The sequence below is a fragment of the Centrocercus urophasianus genome, unplaced genomic scaffold (genome assembly GCF_019232065.1).
Source record: "Centrocercus urophasianus isolate 14NV4802_14NV808 unplaced genomic scaffold, USGS_Curo_1.0 seq_22, whole genome shotgun sequence".
NCBI classification, from domain to species: domain Eukaryota; kingdom Metazoa; phylum Chordata; class Aves; order Galliformes; family Phasianidae; genus Centrocercus; species Centrocercus urophasianus.
Window position 1 is genome coordinate 15242879 of NW_024884778.1, and position 23091 is coordinate 15265969.

Here is a 23091-nt window from a genome sequence, read left to right on the forward strand (position 1 = left end):
CTCTGACTTATGCAGGATCAGGATGCAGGGTTTGCCTCTGGCCGTTTGTTTCCATGCATCCTCCCCACACCACTTGGTGGGGCTTCTGCATTGGTGGCCGTGCTGTGTAAGTGTGGGAGTTGTGCTTCCTCCCCTCCTTTGTGCTTAAGAACCGTTTTCAGAAGCTAAAATAAATCTTCCACTATCTTGGTGCTTTTTTTTTTTTTTTTTTTTTTTTTTTTTTCTTCCCCCTTCAGTAAAGAAAGACAGCTGTGCTGCTTTTTATCTCTTTATGCATGTGTTAGAATATATGTTTGTCACATTGAGAGAAGGAAGCATGAGCTGACTAAGAAATATCATGCGCATAACTGTACTGAGATGTTTTGCTGCTGCCTGGTGTCCTTTCCAGGTCCCACCACATCACCACAGTGCTGACTCCCGTGGTGCATCTGGAGTTGATGGGTTTTCTTATCTCTTAGTTGTTTTATCAGGTAAGGTCTTTAATTAGTGCGCTTATGCTCTGTTTGATCCTTGGTAAGTCATATGATCTCAGCTTCTGATAAATGGTTCTTTCATATGCACGAGTCTGACAGCTTCATTTCGTGACATGACTGAGGGCAGGCTTGGTGTGTTGATACGCTCCTGAAGCGCTCAAGTCTTGAAAATTTGGGGTTTGGAATGAGCGTTCCTGCAGGTCATGGGGGATGGTGCAGGAGTGGATGGTGCGCAGGGGTGCGTGGTGGCCATGACTAACATGGGCTGCTTGGAACTAAAGAGGAGCCCCGGCTCTGGGGGTCTGGATGTGTCGGAGAGTTCCTTGTCGACCGAGGCAGTCACTCAGCTTTCATTTCACACGTCGATTTTTGGCTACTTTCTCAGAGGGCTGAATGAGTCACAGCAACTGCAAGGAGGGACTTGGAAAAAAAAACAACTGCTCCCACCAACAAACCTACCGCGCTTCGGGAGTAATGAGTCGTAAACAGGAAATCAATGCGGAGCTGTAGTATCGGCAAATGGGATTTGCGGCCGGGGGCTGCAGGGCTGGAAATGCTGCTTTCTGCTGCTCGCACTGAGCCGAGGGGGGCCGGTGAGCGACTTTCTCAGCTGCCGCCTGATAGAACGCTTTAATTCTAAAGGCGTGCGCTGCGTTTGCTTTTAGGCGTGCTTGGCTTTGTTCTCCAGAGAACCGCCGGTTTCCCACAGTTCCCGAAGCGCTGGGCGCCGTCCGTCCCTACCTGCTCTCCGCCCTTCCCCACCGCGCGAGCCCCGCGGGTGCCGCCCCGCCCCGCCTCCCGCAGCCGCCGTGGGGGCGCTCCGTGCGGGCGGGGCCTGGCCGCGGCTCCGCTTCCTCGTCGCCGCCCGCGCCGCGCTCTGCTACCTGCGAGGATATGATGTCAGCGCCTCATTACCCTAATTATGCTGACCTCATAGCCTGGCCCGGCCAATGGGGCCGCCCCGCTCTCCCCACCTGCTAGCAGCAGAATTCCATCATTCCTGGGATTCCTCCCCGGGCCCGTGCAGCGAGCGGCGCCGGGGCCAGCGGCGCCTGCTCCGCTCCGCTCCCGGGCTCGCCGCCCCGGCCCGGGAGTAAACAAGCGGCCCTCCGCCCCCGCCCGCCGCCGCCCCACTCCGCCGCCGCCCGCCCGGCCCCGCGGCCGCGCCGCCTCCCGCCCGCCCGAGAGCACGCTGGTGAGTGAGCCCGGCCGCGGCGGGGCGGAAGCGGGGAGGCGGGAGGAAGGGGACAGGTGGCCCTCGGGGGCGGCGGGCCCCGGGGCGCCGAGAGGAGTGCCGGCGGGTGCTGACAGGCGGAGCGCCGCCGTCCTGCCGGAGCGGGGGAACTCCCGGCGCCGCGGGACTTCTGCCGAGCCGCGCCGGGCGCCCCGGCGTGCGTCGGTGCGGGCTGGGAGGAGCGGGCGCGGCGCCGCCCCGGGTAACGGGCTGCCCCGTGCCTGCCCGCGGGGCCTGGAGCCGCGGCGAAGGGGCGGCTTTCTCCGCGGGGTTGGGTCCTGCCTCGGGCGAGCGGCGGCTGCCGTGCCGTGCCGCGCCGTGCCCTCAGGCTCCTCCTGGCTGCGGAGCGCCCTCACGGCCCGCCACGCCGCACCATCACAGCAGAAGGTGCTGAAGCCGGCTGCTGGGAAACAAGCCGCCCTAAGTTTCTGTCTGGAAGCCTGTTGTACAGCTGTGGGACCAGCAAAGCAGCGTTTCGACTGCCATCTTAAATTCACACCTTGGCTTCGATAGAGTGTATTTTTCTTATGGAATTCCACCAGCAGCAGAAGGTTCTGTGGTGCAAATCTTGTTGAACGAGTCCTAAGGGCACTGGTAAAGCCTTTTTCACTCTGCATCTAGTATATTCTGTTTGTAGAGCGTTTTTTAGTCTGTAGCAGAGCAGATTCAGTTTCCCTGGTGAGGCTGAGTTTGTTTCCCAGGTATCATCAGAAGTAATTAAGTTTCAGGCCACCTGTGCACCTCTTTTCTGAAAGTGGGAATTTAACAGCCGTTTTGCTGATGAGAGAAGCTGTGAGGGCAGCTCACGTTCCTTTTCACTGCTGCTGCAGGGTTATCAGCAATACGAAACGACGGGAATCTCGTAGTTAAACCAAAGCACAGCAACCTGTCAAGTGCTCCACGTTCTTCTTGTGGCATAACTTTTTTGGAGAGTTGAGATCCTTGTGATGTTCTCTGTACAGTGACATTACGGATTATTATGTAGAACTGTGTGAGGTCTGGCAGTAATCCATCCCTATTGCTGCAGTAATCCGTGAGCGTTCATAAGGCTTTTCTAATACTTGTTCTTTATTTCTGTTTTCCCGTATGCCTACTCTTAAGGGTATTTCTGATTTTGCTTTGTTTACATCCCTTATGTTTCTCTTTCTTCTGGTCAATATCACAGTTACCATCATGATATTTGATGTCAGGCTGTATTTACAAAAGGCCGCTGCAAGTCACAAATGGCCAACAGATCTGGCCCGTCTTGGTAGAATTTGGTGGCATCTACACTTGCATTGTGTTGGGGTTTTTTAGCAAGCCACTGCGCTGAACAGTTGCTGCAAAATGGCGCAAGTGTGGAGAATGGGGATGGGGCAGTTTGGGGCAGGATGCTGGCCTTCCTCATCCCTGCTCAGTTATGACTCAGTGCTGTGACTGCCACCAGTAGCTTGGAGTAGCAATTAGGCTGGTTCTGTAAGCTGAGCACCCAGTGGTGCTGCTGGAAGCTGAAAGCCTGATGGGATGAAATAGGGCTGGTAGTTAATCTTGGTAGAAGATGGTTGGTATAGACCTCTTGGGCTTGTGAACTGAAGAAGCATTACAGAGCGACAGGAGATACATATGTGTGTACGTATAAATATGTAGCTTTGATAACTAACATGATTTGGAGACACACAGAAGGTTGATCTGTTTTCAGTGTTTCAAAGTTTTCCATTATAACAGATTCTGATTGGTTCCTTTTACTATGTTTAGATGTTGCATACTCTTTTTATATCAGAATTTGTAACATGATGGACTTTTTAGGTTCAAGATACAGTCAAGTTAGACTTTTCCTGTTTAATTTCTTGTGTTTGCTAGCTTTTAATTCAAATACTGTTATTAACAGATTTCTTTTTAGAATGTTTCCATGTTAGAGAGGATTTACGTATCAAGAAGACAAAAAACATAACGCTAAATGCCAAGGTTTTGCTTTAAGCTTATTGTTTTATAGGTGGCAAGTTTCTGTGTGGAGATTTAGCTCTTCATGCTTTCCACACACAAAACAAGCACAGTAAGAACCCAAGGTGCTAAACAAACACATTAAAAATAAATGGTACTTTGATGATTCCTCTGATCAAGTAGCTGAAACTCACTGGGAAGATTTTACTGTTGTAAATGAGAAATAAGATCAGAACTCTATCTAAACTGAACACTTAACAGTTAGCATTTTGTATGGCTGTCTCAACAAAGGATTTAGGCATCCCCCAATAGAAGTTGCAGTACAGGTGCAGTTGAAGGAATTTAAACGTGTTGTGGCTTTTGAGGACATATATTGAATACAACATGCTTGTCGTTAGCCTTATTCACAGTGCACGTATGCTTTACTCTCTCCTATCTGAAAAAATAAAAGCTCTTGACTTGGTTTTCAACAAATTATCGCATCATACTCCTTTCCTCTGCAGCCTTTTCCATTGTGCTGATAAGTAGTTTCTGGATTTTCTTTTCCACTGCACTTTCTTTCACTGAAATCAACTGAAATACCCCTCTTTCTCTGCTGACTTGGGATTACTGCACTTGTCTAACAAGCACTTTGCCTGCATCTTTCTAGGCGTCAGGTGCTTTTGTCCTGTTTGCCCATGCTCTTCAATTAATCATGTTTTCTTTATATCTCTGATTATTTACACTTCCTTCATTTTCATCCTCGCTCCCTTGTTGTTTCTGGAGTGTCTTGTTTTTGTCTCACTTTTTCATTGCTATAAAGGACTTTATTTCTTAATCCACTTCTCTCCCTCCAACTTCATCTGTGATTTCCCCAGACACACGAATCCAAGCACCAGATTTTTCTCTCCATCATTGAAAAGTTCAGCCTTTCATTCTCGTTGGCACCATTCAGATGTCTCTCTCTAGATCCCACTCAGCAAGTTTGAAAGAGACCTCATAGTATTGTCTGCTTTTAGAAGTTTTTTATTAACTTGTTTGCAAGAGCTGTTGACTGCTCTGCTATTCTGTATGTCAGTCAGAACTGTGATCCAACTATTCTTATGAGGATGACCTCTCTTTAAATCTTCTTGTCCAAACTGTGCCTACACCCTACTCAATTTTTTTTATCTGCCCAGCCTTCTCTGTGCAGACCTGTTGTTCTCATCCCCAAGTGTACCTATCCCTTTCCCTGTTTCTGCCTTGTTACTTTGGTTCCCAGTTAAGATCCCTTCAAGCCAAAAGCTAATAGCTCCATGCTGATTATTGCTGCAAGCATTATCTTTTTATTTCTCCTTCCTTTCTGTTCCTTCACTATTCCCTTTTTGTTTAATCAGATATGAAGTTCGTCTCTTTTTGGAAATCTTTCCTGACATACCCTGCTGTGAATAATAACTGTGGGATTGCATGAACGTCCTGTTGCCCAGTCTGCAGTTTGTCTTTGGTTTCCCTACTGCTTGTTTATTTGACTTTTAAACAGGCAGGTTTAGGATTTTGCCCCGTGTTCTTTCCCTGATGCTCAGAGGGTACCATATAAATCCATGAAAACATTTAATGGTTCATTTTTAAAAGATTTGATTTCTCTAATGCTACACTCTGTGTATGTTAACAGGCATTTGATAAGCTGAGCATTTGCAGAAGCTTTAAAAGAAGGGACAAAATAATGTGTTGTTTCATTATACTGACAGGTGTTTTGTTCTGATGAGTCAGTGGTAATCATTTAGATGGTGTCTGAACAGCAAGCTACTAAACGTCTCTTAAATAGAATTTTACATTCTATGTCTGTGCTGTTTTTCAGAATGTTTCAGTGCTGCTGTGCAGGGGAGATGTCAGGCTAGGGAAATACTGAGTAGAAGCAGTAACCAATAACTAATAATTGAAATTACTGCAGATAAAAATATCTTAAGCTCTTGTAAAAGTACTTTCAGCTCACACTGCTTGAACAGTTTATTACAAGTAAGAGACTTAAACTGAGAGTTGAACTGTTTTCATAGTGTCTAAATCAAGTCTAGCCAGAGGAAGTTAAGTTTGTGTACTTCATCTTGCTAGGCACTTGTTTTCCCTTTTGAGACCTGGATGTAGACCAATTAGCACATAGGCTAAAATACTGGGGTTTAGTTTTGTCTCTAATGCTTAAAGAAATTTTGGTGCAACAGAGAGTTGATGCTTTTATCAAAACCTGGGAATTGAACTTTCAGTTCTGCGGCTGCTGAGGGGAGCGATGGGGCTGGGCTGTCCTCTGAAGGCTGGCTGAGTACACAGAGCAGTTGCTGTTCTTTCTGATAAATGAGGATTTCGAGCTTTAAACCACCAAGGGAAGATTCTCCTCTCATTCTCGTAGGCAACCTTTGTTTCTTTTCTGAACTGCTGTCCCTGAGATGTTAGCTTAACTGAGGGACGGGGGGATATTTCATACTGTTTGAATACAGCCTGGGAGCTTGTAGCTTCTTGAAGGTACTTTCTAAAACTGTCAGTGTGCTCAGCGGCCTTGAAAAGTCACAGCATATGTGGAATCACATGCTGGCACTGGCAGATGGCTGTATAAGCAGCATCCCTTCAAGGAAGCTCTTGAACAGGCACAACGTTCTTCACAGGGCATTAAGTGTTAGCAAAACACTTCTGCAGCTCTCCGTGATGTGAACTTTCAGGAGTGTGCAAAGCTACAAAACTATATTGAGGACAGTTGTGCTAAAGTCGTTCTTAAAGTGTCTAATTTCCTGCAGAGAATTCAGACTCTGTTCCCATTTCCTTCTCTCAAGGCAAACTTCTGTCACCAGCTAACTCTCTCACTATGAGCATGTTCTGGAAAGCTCTCACTATTCCAAAATCACTGGAACACTCGAGGAAAGCAGCAAATAGAAAACTTGTTTTCCATAAAAGACGTTATAGTACCCTTTGCGTTATTCTTTACCGAGAGTTTTTCTAAAGAATTGACCAAAAAACTCAGCGTTCTTTTGAAATGTAGGACAAAGCTGGTTAGTGCTAAACCACGAGATAGCCGTCAGTTTGGTGTAGCTGCCTCATCTGATCAGAAGCCTTGTCATCTTTGTTTCCAGCAGAGCTTTGGCTTTGTTAGAAGTCTGTGTGAGAGGCTCAGTAACCAACAGCCAGAGGGAAAGAAAGTGGTGCTATTTTAAAGTCCTCGGAAAACAAAAGGGAGAAAAGAACCAACCATCCCCGGCTAAGAGATCAGGGTGCAGTGATGGAGCTCTCCTTACTGAATGCTGCTTGCTTTGATTTGGAAGAGGGAGAAGTTGAAAATGATATAAAGAAATATTTAGTTGAGACAGACTTTGTAAAATCAGAGTCTAAGATCTTATTTTCTAAAATGTGTTGCCTGCCTATACTGCCTTAAAAGAGAAGAGCTGACTGCTCTGTCTGAGTTAAAGTACCGTTCTTGAGCAGAAGCTGATTCTGACAGCAAGGAAGAATGTCTTTATCCTTGAGCATGATACTTGGTTATTGCAAGTTTCTCCAGTCTTCTTGGCAGTTCTGATGCCAAACAAGACTGGATTTAATTCTTTTTTGAAAAAATCATGGAAACTTAAGCGTACTTAAGAATCCTTCATCTTATGCTTTAAAATCTTTGATTGATTTTAGAGTCTTTGACTTTATTCAGGAAGAGGGAGGGAGGATCGTGAGGTTCATCATTCATAGTGCAAAGTCAAAGAAATGGCTTCCCAAACATGTGCTTGTTGTTAAGCCCATAGACACGTGTTTGAGATTTCTCTGTTTGAGATTTCCCTTTTTTCTCCTTTTTCTCTTCTTACTTTTCAGCGTGATTTGGAAATAGAAGAGAGAATTACAGTGAGCAGTTTTAATGGCAGTCTATCATACAGGCTTTGGGAAGGAAAAAAAAAACAAAACAACAAGGACATTGTGAGCATTCTTAGGGTTGTCTCTGTTCCTCTATTTGTTTTCCTAACAGCTCTCTCTCTGCAGTTGTCTTATTGTAAAACAGATACAAGTTGCTGGCCTTTCAATGAAAGCATCTTGACAATGTGCTGCTCTCCTCTTTACTTTCACTTTCACATCTTTTTACACAGAAAACATTTCGGTTTTGAAGCCATTTATGTAACACTTATGTAAACTTTATTAACTTTTTTTTTTTTTTTTTTTTTTTTGTGGGAGAGGCTGTTGCTTAGTAAGCTCCTGAGATGTACCTTGTTGTGGGATGGCGTTAATTTGTTCAGTATGGGAATAATATGAGTTGTGTGGGGAAAGAACAGGTGCAAGAAGTTACTGAGGTGTGATGGTGCTTATGTAAGTCGCAGTTTTCTGTCTGTGGCATACAAATGCACACTGAAGGCTTGACCATACATTCATAAGTAAGAAAGCATCTTAATAGCTTACAAGCTTTAGATAATTTCACTTTGGGCATAGGAGAATATGGGGTCCAAATTTATTGAAGATTTTGAGTCTAAAACAATCTTAAGCTGATATGGATCATTGGGCCACCTGTCCAGGTGAGTTGCATCTTTGGATATTGTCTCATGTGACTGTCTGGATGGAAGGAAGGCATGTGGAAAGGAAGAAAACCTTCAAAAATGCAGCAGGCAAGATGATAGGATTTCTAGTATTTGTAGTTTAGTGACTGAATAACTGTGTACTGTTAAAGCATTGTAAAATTTAAGACCTTTTCTCTGAATTTTTCAGGATCCAGAGAGGAATGGAGACTCCATTGGATGTTTTATCAAGAGCAGCCTCTCTGGTACATGCTGATGATGAGAAGCGTAAGTCTGAAACTTAGTTCTCTATTTCCTGGATCCAGATGTTTATGTTTGCACTGTGTATTAGCCTAGGAGTTGGCTTTGCTCATTTTTGTAGCTTTTTGAATCTGAAATGTAGGAAGATGTCTGTAGAAGCCCTTAAAATGGTCTTCCTCAAATGCAAAAGGAATATAATGCATGTAAATTGCTTAGTATGCAAAACTATCACTTTAAAAATGTGCTTTCCCATCTATAGAAAGGTGCCCAACTTTTCCTGATTACTTTTGCATTGTTAATAGACAAAGAAATTGTAGTGGAGCTGCTGGCCAGTTAGGGAGGATTTGAGAGCTCACACTCCTCAGTGTTTTAAGTTAGGCCTATTCTCTTGTAAGAACACATAACTGGGTGTGCATGGATGGATGAGCAAAGATTCCAGCTCATAAAAACTAGGAGATGAACTGTTAGAATTAGTAATGAGCATTTCACTTTCCTTTCAGTGCTAATAAATGGTGAGCACAGGATGTCAGCTTGGTAAATGTCAGTTGTAGCAGTGGAGTAACATGTTGGCAATAGTATGGGTAGCATTTTCACTTCTCTTAGCATTCACATTAAGTGTCCAAGGTGTGTTAGCCAATGTCAGCAGAATGTTTTCATTTATGGCAAACTGCAGTTGTGCTTTTTAGAATGGAGCATGAGTATTAACTCTGTTTTTCAGGTTTTTTTCTGACTAGTGTATGTTTCTTGGCTATCAACCTGAGTAGATGCTAACTAGAAAAATGCTCTTCTGGCTTTTAAACTGCTTTTGTGTGCAGCTTCTGTGCATTGTCACCTCTTAAGGTGAATTCCACTTTTTAATCTTTGCTCTTTTATTCTGTGCACTTTTTTTTGAAAAGTGGAAGCTTTGAATGTTTTATAAAAGAATTCATTGCTGCTGTTGCTAATCAGCTCACTGAAGTACTTGCAGTAGTAAACAAACACTGTGTGTTTGAAGATGAAGTTCCATCATGTTTGTCCATTCAATATTCTAGATAACAGTAGCTCACTATTGAAGAAATTTGAGCAGTGGTGGTTTTATACTCATGAGCTCTTGTCTATTATTGTCTCTATGTTTTATGAGTATTGCTGTTGTTGTTCTTTCATGTTCACTTCTCTGCTAGATATGGACTGGATTTGTACTGATGCCACTACAGTGGGATGATTTAGTTTAGTGCTACAGTTGTTGACTGTTATGAGTACAATGAACAGCAGTGAAAGTCTCAAGGAGATTTCTCTGATTTTGGCTTGGGAAATTTCTCTTGTAAGCTAACTTGCAAATTTGCAGGGAGGACAAAAGCTTGGCCTGTTTTCCTTTGACTACTTATTTTTACTACATAAAATTGGAGGCACTACTTTTGGAGTAGTCCTTGCGTATTTTTAGTATGCATTATCAATTTTCTTAAGTTTGAGATGCTTTTTTTTGTTGTTGTTGCCTACTGCCTAAGTTCTCTAGTTTGAATTCGATTTTGAGTTCCATGGGGTAGGAATGTTGGGCTGGATTTAGAGAATCCAGAGGAAGTCTGATTCAGTGCAACTTGAATGTGAGGAAGCTGGTGTGTGTCTGGTTCTAATTTACATTCCTTTAGTTTTACTACTTCGACTTAATTAGATTTATACCACTCTGCAACTTCTGACTTAGATTGTCTCTGAGTTTGTCCTGTTGCTGTGCACACTGCACTGTGCACCAATCATGCTGTTGTATGAAAAGCTGCTCGAAGGAAGAAATGGTAGCCCAGGCCAGTTGCTGAACTTTTTTTTGTTTGTTGACCTGTGGAAATTGTACCAGCAAGTGTTGCTCACATTGTGTTGCAGAACGGATACTAAGAGTTAACCTTAGGCCTGAATTGGGCAGACATCCTTGAGCTTTCCAGTGAAGTGCCTGGCGTTCCCCCCTGCAGTTTTAGCACTGGTTCTTCTCTGTATCTGTATACCCCATATTGAATTCTACATAGTTGTTAATATCTCAGTCACAATGCAGAGTAATAAAAACATTAGTGTCTTATCCAGAGCCTTTTACTTTTGTGCTGGAATGAAGTTTGTCTAAGGGACAATTCCTGGTGTCCTTTACACATTTCATGTTTGAAATATTTTTGTTTTTTTGAATGGAGACACAAGAACGGAAGCGATGTGCTTTCCTGACATGAGGATGCTCTGAAGAGATGAGTAGTTAGGTTCCAATGGATCAGTAAATCTTCTCATAAATGTGCTTGTGGTTATCTAAGGTAAATAATAAGATTTGCAAGAGCTAATTTGTCAACTGAAGACTTGTCACTAATCACTGAACTGCCAGAGGAGAAGGGAAAGGATGTAGGAAGTCGGTGCTGTTTATGAGCAGCTGTTCCAGGGTAGGTAATGTGCAACTCTTCATCTGTAGGTGGCATTTGTAGGGTGTTGCTGCTTGGTGCTTTTTTTCCCCCCCAAGCTTTGTTCAGTGGGCTTTATATGAAGTGGGCATCTGTAAGGCCTGTGTATGCATGATGTCTTTTTAATGTTATCAGAGCTAGAAACCTCACCAAATGTTGATTCCTGTAGAGATGCAAAAGTCAAGTTTACTATGAGATTTTTGATACTGCTCTTCTGTTCTTTCCCTAAACCATACTTACTGGAATTGTAATGATCTTTCATATCTTCAGTACTCACAGTGGCTAATTTGAGAAGACTACAGTTTCAGATGGTAATATTTTAGTAACTCATTACTGGAAGTACAGTTTTCCATAACTCCCATAACTGTACAGAGTTCAAACACTGTGAAGTGTTATTTTGTATTTCTTATGTAAAAATAAGGATTTTGAGAATTGGTCTTTCAATTTTAAAAAGTGATATAAAAGCATAATGTTGTTATTGAGAAAAAATATTGAGGGAAGAAGCTGATGAGAGCTTGCACTAACACAACGCATGGCAAACGCTGAGTATTTGTCCTGTAACATGTTGTTTATTCCTCCTTCCAATGAGCAATTCCAGTTCATGAGTATGGGAATGGAGGAGAGAAAAAACGCGCTGTTTCTTACCCTCTCAGGATAACAGAATGAAAAGTCTGTTTTTGGAAACAGAAGACAATATACTTCCACAAGGAAATGAAAGGTTTGGAAACAGCTCATAAATGGCACAAGAATGTTGAGGGTAATAGCTTTGCATTCTGGTGCATTGTGCTGCTTCCATAACAACTGAGTCTTCGTTTACGTTTTGAAACCCTGCAATAGAGGACTACATGTAAAAGAAGGATGATCTTTGATTAAGCTGTTCTTCTTGAACATGTGGAGGAGTTGCATGTGATATTCTTTTTCTACATGTAAGCCTGGAATTGCTATTCTGCACTCCTTGCCTGTGGTGACTATTATTCTTCAGCAGTAGTTCCTTTTATGTGGTTTAGTTTAATCAATTTCAAATAATTAAGCTAGACTGTAGAGTTGGTATGTCTAATACAGAAAAACTATTGTGCTTTAAAATCCCAGCCCTAATCTATTTTGCAATGAAGAGATGGATAATTATTTTGAATTAAAACCTGTTCTTATGGTCAGAGCTTATCTGCTGTGTTTAACAAAACAGAAACTTAAGCTTTTTGGAGGAAAATCTGATTCCTAAGCAGTAATATTTATGTTTGTAATCCCTCAGCAGCTATTGAAGGTGTTAAAACTGGATTTGTCAGTTAGTCATTTATTTAATCAATGATGGGGAAAGACGGAGTCCTGTTAGTTTTGGAGCAGAATTTGTGGCATAACTCATCTGTTAGTACTGAAAAGAAGAGAAGTATGGAAGTGTGATGTTTCTGCTTGGTAGCAGTGTGATGGAAAAACATATGTGGTTCAATCACTGAAAGGCAGCCTGAGTCATCTGTTGGTGCTGCATGAATACCAAAAGCCTTAAATAATAAAGTACTGTGAGTAATGACATGTGTAGTATTATGCTTTTAGATTTATGAACCATATAGACTAGGAAAATATTAATATTTCTGTGTTTTTAAGTATCAGTTCACCTTTTTTCCTTTTTTTTTTTTTTCCCCATAAAGCACTCAAATGGCTGAATTCCTGACCTTCTGCTCTTTGTTTTCCAAAAACACTTCATAGCTGACCTTAGTATGTTCAGAGAGGAGCTTTCTGTGAAGTGATATCAGGGCTATCTCATCATTCTTAGGATTTTCTTGAAATTAGGAGTGTTAAAAGGGAAAAGTTATTCCTTGAAGTGCTTCCCTCCCACCCCCATACTCTTATCTCCACAAAACTTCACCCTTTATTCTCCCTCAAAGTTTATTGTAGCAAGGAAATAAAGAATGAGTAGCACTATGTTTTCAACTTGTTAAATAGGCTGGAAAATGGGGCTGTTGTCTGCCTGGCGCCTAGATGTATTTTAATAGCAGTAGAACACCATTAGCATACTCAGTGGAGTGATGGTAATGCCTTCAGGAACAAAGTGTCTAAATATGTATTTTTAAAATTAATTTTAAAACATTTTGAAGATGTTATCCGGGTGCAGTTGATAAACATGCTGTAGCATCCTTCAGCATAGCAGATGCTTTTGAGCCAGTGTGGCTTGGGCACAAACCAGCTGCTCCGAGTTCCGACCCTCGTCATCCAAACAATAAGTCTTTTCTTTCCGAATCCTGTCTACCTAATTGGTGATACAATGTTTGCAGTGATTGGTGGCATTACCTCCGAGGAAATTTTGTTTGCTGAAACACTATCTCTTTAAATGTTGTTTGGCACAGAGAGGGAAAAGAATCTTCTTGCTAGAATGGAATTTGTCATCAGATACCAACCGCTGCTCTGAAAACTGCAGCTGAGTGAATACCATATTGTTAAGCATGATAGCACATACACGAGCATGTGGAACTTGTCAATGCACATGCTTCTAAATGATTGTAGTCTCTGAAACAGGATATCTGGGACTTTGTGCTTGGTTTGGTCTGTTCTACAGAACTAAATATTTGTTATTGTCTGAGCCTGGGGAAAAATATGGGGAAAATTACACAGTCATTGTGGGTTTGTTCTGTTTTTTTATGGTGGGTGATTGCGACGCAAATGGGGGATTTTTTACAGCTAGGCAGAAGATACTAGCTTGTGAAAACCTGGCCATTTTTATGTAGTGGATTATTTTATTTCATTAAAAAACTAAACAAGTTGCTCCTCAGCTAGGAGTGCTGCAGGCTGGCTCGTGAAATGCAGGATGCATTCCCAGGATCTTCTTTCCACATCTGTAAGAACGCAGAGAATCAGGGCGTGCTTGAACACATGCTGTGTCACACATGAAAAGCTGGTGCACTCTCAGGGCAGAATTAGAGAGAAAATAGCTTGGATTTGGGCTATTTTCTGTTATCTGTCCTTTCTCTTACTTGATCGTGTTGCAGTTATTGCAAGCTCTTATCCTCGAGTCTGAAAAGGTAAGAAGTAGGAACGCTTTACAACTTCCTGGCTGGCTCTTGTCAATAGGCATGCTGTCCCTCCGTTGCTCAGGTTCTATCCACCAGATGCCATACATTCTGCAGTGACTGTTACTCATTTTCCAGATGGCAAAGCAGGACTTTTTGGGAAAGAGAATGTCTTTGGTGCAATGTAACAGTTCTTCATTTTGTTTACGCAAGTAGGCAAATAAGGAAGTACATTTTGCTGGAAGGAAATTAAAAGCCTGTGTTTAGGAAAGGAGGATTCAGAAAGCACTATGTTCATTTTTGATTTAACGACCTTATGCTGGATCAGAGGATGACTTTATTTAAGTACATTGGTATTATACAATATGTTAAAGCAGTCTTACTGTTGTGAAGTTAATTTCTTTACAAGGACTGTGGTGTTAAAATTGAGGCCGCTGACTCCTCTTTCTGTTCTGCACTCTTCAGTGAAATGTTTCTAAAGTGTTCGGAGTCCTGTTGTAAATAGATATAGATCTAGGTTCTTAATGAGCATATGTTTGGTATTTTCTCTTCCCTTGCTGATAACCTGGACTTTATTTATGGTTTGCCATTGAGATTCTGACTTGAAAGATGAGGGATCTGAACATGGGTTTTCCCAGTGCCATATGAGCGTCCTAGTTAATGGCTAATGAAAGAATAGAGCCAGTTATCTAGTGGGATATTATACTAATTCACTTCTTCTGTTGGTGATTAGAAAACAAAAACTGATATTTTGCTTCAGGCCGCAGAGAATGTATTTCTCCCCAAGAAGCAAACCCCCAAATGATTTACTTATAAATGGCCCTCTTTTGCTGTCGAACCAAAAAAGAACTTACTTGGATCATTCTTATGAGAAATCTTTAATGTAGTTACAAACAATGCCACTACAGAAATGTCTGTCATCCATAAGCCTGAAAGGAGAAATGATTGTTACTTAGCAAGTTGTGAAGTGATTTATTACCCTTTGTTGTTGTTCTTGTTTTTACTTCTGCTCTGATTTTAAACTTAAGGACTCATTAATTAAAATCTGTCTCAAAAAAAAAATCCTTAACTGTATTACAAGGCATTCTTATCTATCTGCTACAACAGTATTGTGTCTGATGATAATACCTTGATAATGCAGGAATTAAATTTGCTTTGCATGTATTCATTGTTCTGTAAGAGAAATTCTAAAGGGTAGCTGGACAGAAAGGCTTTTGTGCGTTCTTGTGTTCTCATTTTAAAATTGATTCATTTTATCCCATGCAGCAGGCTTAATTTTCCTGTAACTGTGGCAGTAGTGACAGCTTTTATTTTCTGGGTTATGCCTCTTTTGTCTGTTTGGTTCATGTGGGAACATCCGTGTATTAAGCTATAGCTTTACTATGATAAATCTCTGGCCGTTATTGGCGTTCCTTAGAACCAGGATTTATCTGGCTCATAATAGCAAAAGAGCACAGTTCATCTATGGCTCCATCTGTAACCTCTCCTATATATATATGTTTTTAAACCCTGATGTCCCTCATGGTGAATTTGCCTCCTAATTATGATATAAACGGAGAACCTCTTTCAGTAGTTGTTGCCCTTGGAATTATCTTGTCAGTAGACAGCGTCATTCCAACAGTGGTCTGTATTTCAAATACGTTAAAATTCAGCAGTGTTGGCCTCTGATTGAAATCCGTGGGCTTACTGTGCAAGGGCCTCAGTCTTTGAGTCAATTTCAGAGCATGTTTTGTATAACGCTGGCACAACACAGATTGTTTCGTTATGCCATATTTGCCTAACAATTATTCTTATATACCAAAATTGTGAGCTCTGTTATTAGAAGTATAGTTGAATAGTTAATTAGCTTTAAAATTGTTGTATTAACGTCTATAGTAGTCCTTAAGAAGGTTGTTTTGAATTGATGAAATAAGAAAAAAAACTTAAGAGCATCAATTATGTCATGGTTTGAATATGAAAGAAAGTAGTGGATATTTTGCTTTTTCAGTGTAAAGAAAATTTACAAATTTTTAATCTATCCTTTTAATAAAAATCTGTTTTTTTCTTTTTGAAGTAGGCAGTTATCTAGTCTTGATTAAAACCTCTGAGCTATCTGCTTCTTCCTGGCTATGGTACTTGGTAGACTTCATCCAATGTAACAGCAATAACTGCTTACATTAACGTCTCCTCAGCTGCCTTAATCCGTTGGACTGAGCTTCTCATGACTCTCAACAGATGTTTTGCCTTTAAAGGTCAGTTTAACTTTCTGAACAGACCAGCTCCTTGCTTCCCAGAGCATGCCAGCGTAGTTAAGAATTGGAATGTAGTTTGACATCAGGAATGAAATTTCATGAATTTCTTTTCAACTTCTTCAGTTACTCACCCAAATGTGATGTGATAACCCCTTTTATAATAACTACCAAGTGTATTTCAAAAGGAAAATAGTGTCAGAAGAAGAGTCTTATGAATGATTAGAACAAATTGTTACATAGTTTTAAGGCAGAATCATTCAGGTTGAAAGTAGTGTATTTTCGTGATGTTTCCTTGTATTACAACAGTGTATCGAAGCACGTACTGGGTATTGAGAAGTATTTATAATTAAATTTCCATCTAAAACGTTTGCTGTGCTTCTTCAGGTATGATAGTAAAAAAAAAAAACCCAAAAAATGAAACCCCAAAACAACAACGGCAAAAAACACACATGGAAACCCAGATAATTAATGGTATCTTGTTGAAAGTGGAAGTGGCAAGAAGTTGTCCACAGAAGATCAGAGAAAGGAATGAAGTTAAAGTAAGCTATAAGCTCTCTCTCTCAGGGAGAACTTAAAATGAACTGTTAGCTTTTAAAATCAGAAACAATTGTATCCTAATGTCTTTTTAGGGAGAGTCATAATTTGCTTCCCTGTTGGAATAAGAGATGTTTTACTATATGAGAGCTGTGCATCCTGTGACCAGCAGAAGTGTGCAGCAGGTACTGAAAGGAAGTTGTTTCTCAGCCATGGACAGTTACTTGTTGGCTCGCACCCGAAGCTCATCAGTTCAGCCTGCCTCACGTAACTGTGATGGAATGTAATACGGGTGTTGAATCTGTGTTGGGATTCCTAAAAGTATTTTGTGACTTTATTTCATAGATTGGCTGTGGATTGTGGGAAAGAACATGCAGCAGATTTACATATGTGAATTATTACTGTGCTTACTATGGTGCTCAGTACTCAGTACTCAGTACTCTGTGATGTAACTCACACCATCATTTGGCATACATGCACGTATTTTGTCAATCTGCTGTATGAAAATTCCGTTATTTTACTGCTACTAATAAAATAATTCTTATTAATAATCATGCACAATATTGGGTTCTCAGCCAGGAGCTTTGCTGGAAGGTTCCAAGAATTTTCCTGCATTTGGGAGAGGTAAAACTTATGTTTCTTGCACTTAATTCTCCCTTAAAAAACTTAACATCTCAATTTGTATAGGTAGAGGAGCACCAAACAAATTGCTGTGTCCACTTGATAACCACAGTGCCACACTGAAGTAATAACTTGGATCTTATTTAGTTGTCTTTACTCTTACATGCCTTCAGTGTAAATCTTCTTATCTAACCTTATTTTTTACTGGTAATCTGTTTATTTTTACATGCATATTTCTGTAGGATCTTTTGATAATTTGTTTTAAAGTTCTTTTTCCTTCTCAAAATACAGTGTTAGTGGTAGTATGTGCTGTTCCACTGACCTTAATGCAGAAACATTAATGCTGCTGTCTGTTTTTAGTCGTACCATGATGTTAATGGTAGTGAGAGATTATGACAGTAGAAAAATGTAGGTTTTCACTGCTGCTTTTGGCTGTTCATTCCTAGCGATGTGATGGTGTTCAAATGAGAGCACTTCTGTTCTCCTTAACTATTTCTTTCAGCTGTTAACAACAGCAGTGTACTCTTGTTTCTGATAGCGCTCGAGCCTTTCTAAGTAACTTTCCAAACAGGATCGGTGTATGCTTGCTGCCCTGCAGTGCTGTATCTTTAAGGAAATCCTGAGAGCATGGGTCCAGAGTGGAGTGAATGTTGCAAGCCAGAATAAACTTTTAAGGACTGCCAGAGGTGAACTTCCTGGTAGAGCAGAGTAATGATCACTCAGGTGATCTCTAGCAGGATGTAACATTTGTGGGACCTTCCTGTGCTAGTTTTTGGTGGTTATGAGAAGCCAGAAAGTGATATGCCCGCACGATATGAAATGGTAGACATTGGGCTGCAGTGATGAACCTCTCTGTAATAACTGTAACTGTAGAGGTAGAATCATATGCACTCATGTGAGATCATATTTTCCAGAGGTGCTGGTAAGATTTCAAAGATTTCAAATTTTCTTCTTCAGACCTTTCCTTATAATTTTTCTAACCATTATTTTATGAAAAGAAGTGGCAGATACAGGAGCTTTAGAAAGGCTGTATGTTAATCTTTTTCTTATTTTTCTTCTTCCTTGAATTTGTTATATTGTGATCTTGACCTTTCAAAATTTAATTGGTTTTCTCTACATACTCTGTACTTACATTTCTGGGAGAAGAATTTTGCTTTGAGCTGTTTTATTTCTTGCTTTTTTTTTTTTTTTTAAGCCGGTGCTTAAAAGCAAACATATGAAAGGAAATAGTTGCACACATGCATGCATTTAAAACAAAAGATAAAACAGCAAAAAAGGCTTCTTGTTTTTGACTCACAAGCAGCTTTTAGAGAGTGCTTGTCTGTGTACAAATGAGACAGTCAGCTGTGCATTCAGACTGAGGCTGTGAAAAATTAATAGTTGAAACCTTGTATTTAGGACCAACTGGCAGCTGTTTTAAAATTAGAATTGTTGCAAACGCAGAAGAATGAATCAATATTGATGAATGGCTTATAACAGTTTTAATTCTGAAAAGATGGATGGATATACACACACACACACATACATATCACCTAAAGATACCTCAGGATCACAAGCTGCTGATAAGCCTGTGTTCTGGCAGCTGCAGAAGGCAGCCACGTGTTAAAGGTTGCACGCATTTGGGCAATTTTTGCATAATTCTCCACATGAGGTTTGCACATGTGAGAGCTGCGTTCATTCCTAATCCATACCATTGTTTTATGCCCTCCAGAACATGCAAATGAGTTCTGGTGTTTGTGATAAGTGTGTCTCCCTGAGACTCTCTGAAGTCTTTCTATGGATTTGCTTTTTACCTGCCGTTGCAGAGACAGAATTGTTCAGTAGTCCTTTGGTTTGTGCACATGGGCAATAGATTGCAGGCTGAAAATGAACATACAACTCGTTGTTGGAATTAAGTTCATGGTCTGACTATTTAATTAAATATTCATTATGAACTGGTGTCCTCATGCTTTTGGTGTTAATGTGAGGAAATGCACTTAATATCGTTTGTAATATTGTTTGAAATGCACTTAATATCGTTAATATCTGTTGTAAAACAACAGATTATTTTAATTCTGAGAAATTGCATTGAAATTACTTGTACTAATGCAGTGAAATATTTTAAATATTAGATGCTTTTAGCCAGTAATTAAGTAATATGCCAGTCTTCTGGCTTTATTTTTGTATTTATTTGTTTGTTTGTTTGTTTATTTTGTTTAAGTGTGAGTTTTTTCAGCCTTTTGCTGAAATAGCAAGAAATAATTTGAAGATACTTGGTTTCAGGATATGCCCAGAAAAGTGGAACAAAGAGGTTTGGGCCGTCAGCTGTAAGTGAAAGGCACCTCGCTGCAATATGAGATTTGCTCTTTTGAAGGTGTATTGCTAACAGTGAGAGATGTGGTGAGAACTGTAGTAAAACAGGGGTGGAGAAATTAGGACATAGGTTGCCCTGCGTTAGTACATGTTTAGCACAATTTCTTTGCAGTGGTGTGAATTTCCAAGGGGCTGTTTTAGCCTTTGCCTTCCTATTTCTCAGTAGAGTGCTTCTTTCTCACTATGAGGTCCAGTTCCTGCTGAGCCCAGAAATCTGCAGGAGCTGAGTGCCTGAGGTGAGGCTCAGTAGATGAGCTGAGCCTTACCTTTGGAAGGAGGTGAGCGGGTCGTGCCTCCCTACTTCCCCAATTTTCTGATGCACTGCCTTGCACCTGGGCCAGTTAGGCTCTTTTCCCTATGTGGGTCAGAGATGTTTGCCTGTCACTGACTTGCAGACACACTGCTGAGCAGCCTTCTGTAATTCAGTCTCTGAAGTGGGAGGTGTCTCTGCCTGTAGCAGGGGGTTGGAACTAGATGATGATCTTAAAGATGCCTTCCGACTCAAACCATTCTATGAAATCAAATCACTGTTTCTGTGCATCATGTCATTTTCTTTTGACTCCTTTCCACTATGCACACTGGGTATGGTAAAGCAGAATTCTCCATGACTGCAAAGGAATCAGAATTTATTTAAACAGTCAGGTACTGATTTCATAGCCCTTTACGTTTTGTTTGTCCTGTGTTGTATCAGCTTGGAAACTAACACAAAGGCTGACCTTAGTGGAACTGTTACATATGATGACCAAATAGATGACCAAAATAGAATCAGTTCAGAGTTTATTCTTATAATTAACACACACTGCATCAATATACAACCGTTCAAATTGATTCAAGTCTTTGTAGAGTTTACTGCAGCTCAACCAAATAAATTAAAGAACAGGCTTTTCAATAGGAATGTGTGTATTGGTGGGAACATGTCAGTGTGTGAAGGCAAGAACTTGATGTTTCTATTAATTTTGCATGTGGTTCTTTCACTTGGGAGGTCCCGCTGTCATCTACTGACATCCTGCAATTCCAGCTGTTTATCTGGAATCACTATCTTGCTGAGTTTCTGGTAAGTGATATTACCCAAGTTTTTGCCATGACATCCAAAGGTGCAGAATTTATTTTGGTTGTTATGCAGTACAATTCACTGAACTGTGTCATTCTTTTTTGATAGTCATTTTTTATTCTAAATGCAACAAATTATCTAATATGTAATAATCTCTAATAGTCCCCAAATACCATTCTTTATATTTAATCCCAAGCCAACTGCTGTGCTGGCTGGTGTGGCTGATTGATTTCCTTAGGATTGTTTCCTCTGCACTCATTCCTGATAAAAATTCTATCTTCTATCAGGCAAAGAAAACTTCAATCGAGTAGGCTTTAAATCCAAGATGGTTTTCCTGTCTAGTAGTATTGCAACTTGTGTAATACTGACACTCAAATGTAATGTGATGGCTTTCTTTGGTGTTAGTCCAACTGGAGAGAAATTTCAGTCAGCATAAGTAGTTCAGTAGCTTCTGAAGTCATTGAAGCTTTCAGTTTTCAGTAAGTGTGTAGAAAACAGTAAGAGAAAGTACTGTGTAAAAGGAAACTGTCACTACCTATTAGTAAACAATGAGATTAGTGACTGCAGTGCAAGCAGAGTGTAGTTACTAGTCTGTAAAAATTGTGCTGAACTTATGAAATTCATGTTCCGTGTGTACGCTTCGTGTTCAGAGAAAAACAGGTGAGTGTGAAAAAGGTAGATGGCTCTTCTGAGATCAATTTTCTTAGTAGCATAAGATGTAATAGAAATAAAAGTCACACAGCCTTTTTTGACAGGGAATAATGTATGTGTTGTTTTATGCAGGCAGCTCAGTTGCTCTGCTGTGGTATTTATGATGCTCATTTAATTGTTGTATATCTGTTCCAATCTAACAGAATATTAGGACCTATTTGCTTTGGAGTTGGGAAGGGTTATTCATTTAAGGAAATTCACAGGCGCAGCTTCAGCACCTGTTTTCATTCTTCAGGCCACCCCAGCAAGGTACTTTTCCCTGAGGAAATGATGGGTACACATGGGGAGCTGTGTCAGTACGGATATGTGATATAATTCTGGTGGTATGTTTTCCTTTGTAGCTGAACTCTGCTGATAAGTTCGTAAAGTGTATTTTGATCATCTGTACTGCAGATTTTTTTTGCTTACCAAGACTGTGATATTTGCAGTACTTGTTTCCATGAACAGTATTGTGCAATTCTATTCAATGTAATTTATGTGGGTATGAAGTCCTTATTTTGAGTAGCTTTTGTGTATTTGGAAGAGTCAGTCATTCTCTAATTTAAATGCAGAGAAGCTCTGAGAGGAAGTCTTTCTCAGACCAAAGCTAAACTGTGTTTTCTTAGTTAAAGTTAAGAATTAGATTGTGCTCACCTGGATGCAGTAAAAGTTTGCAAGAAGAATCTGAATGTGTCAGATGATGTGCAATTCAACCAGTTACCCAAGGGCTGTCCACAGCAACGTTATAGTTACTGCAATGCTAGGCTTGCAAATTAGGACTTACAGGCAAGAGTTAGCTGCCTTCACTCCCTTTTATGAAAGCAGTTGACTGCAGAGGACAAATGCATGCTGCACGTGCTTGTGAGAATATCAGGTCTCTCTCATGGTCCCTGGAAGAATCTGAGCTCCACCAGCGTTCTTTCTGTGAATGTCTACCACCTTGCAGTTTCTTTTTGGAAGTTTTGTTCTGCCTTGATCTGAAAAAATAGGAAGACAGAACCATATTTATTTGTCTTTTTCTTAATGACTGAATTAACTAATGAGAAGGCATTGCCTCCTGAGAGTAGGAATCTTGATAGAATTTATATCCTGCATCATCCACAACGAAAGTTTTTGTGGAAGGTGGTTACAGAATGAACACAGTTCAGAGGAAGGAAAAGGAGGTAGGTATTCTACAAGAAATGTATAGGGCTGGGATTCTTTTAATCAAGATTCTCTCCTGGCTGTCTGTCCTGTGACTTTTCGTATACATTGTCAGTAAATTAGCAGGTCAGACAGGTTCTGCCTGAAAAGAATACACAGACCAAGAATTCTTTTATTTTTAATTACTGGAGTGGATGAAAGCAAGGTGTGGTCTTTGGCCCAGCGTAGAGAGTCAGGAATTGACTAGCTTCTATGCCTCCAGGTAAATCTCATCTTCCTGCCTTGATTTCTCCAGCTGTGATATAGGTGTGATACTTGCCTGAGGAGGAAACTGAATATATTCCTATTTGCTAGGTTCCTGAGACAGAAATTGCTACGCACATAATATTTCTATTTTAGAAAATCAAGCTTTTTTAATAAACATTTTAATAAGAACACTGATCACATGGCTTCAGTTTGGCTGACTTTAGTCCTTCTCTTTGTGAAAAATAACTGGAAAACTTCCTCTTACGATGTTTGTTGCAAGTATTTCCATATGATAATTTCTTCAGTTTTGTGTTATGAGGTTCCTAAATATCTAACTTCAAAGAAAGCTCAAGGTAGTGATCTTGTTCTGTGACAGAAGATATCTAAAAGATGGAGGCAATTGATGAATAGGACACATAAGAAAAAAGTTTAAAAACAATGCAGATGAATAAATCTTAAAAAAAAAAAAAA

General features: G+C 40.5%; 1 protein-coding gene across 2 annotated transcripts in view; it reads left to right on the forward strand.

Moving 5' to 3' along the window:
* Window positions 1–1636: 1636 nt before the first annotated feature.
* VGLL4 (vestigial like family member 4) overlaps window positions 1637–23091 on the forward strand; it is a 79885-nt gene continuing 58430 nt past the window's right edge. Inside the window, exons 1-2 of one of the 2 annotated variants that reach the window (XM_042823865.1) lie at window positions 1637–1668; window positions 8302–8378. In XM_042823865.1, coding sequence (XP_042679799.1) covers window positions 8315–8378 — 64 coding nt within the window. In that variant the 5' untranslated portion in view covers window positions 1637–1668; window positions 8302–8314. Of the gene's footprint in view, window positions 1669–2103; window positions 2302–8301; window positions 8379–23091 lie in introns of those variants that run through there. The other variant, XM_042823866.1, reaches the window with a different exon arrangement.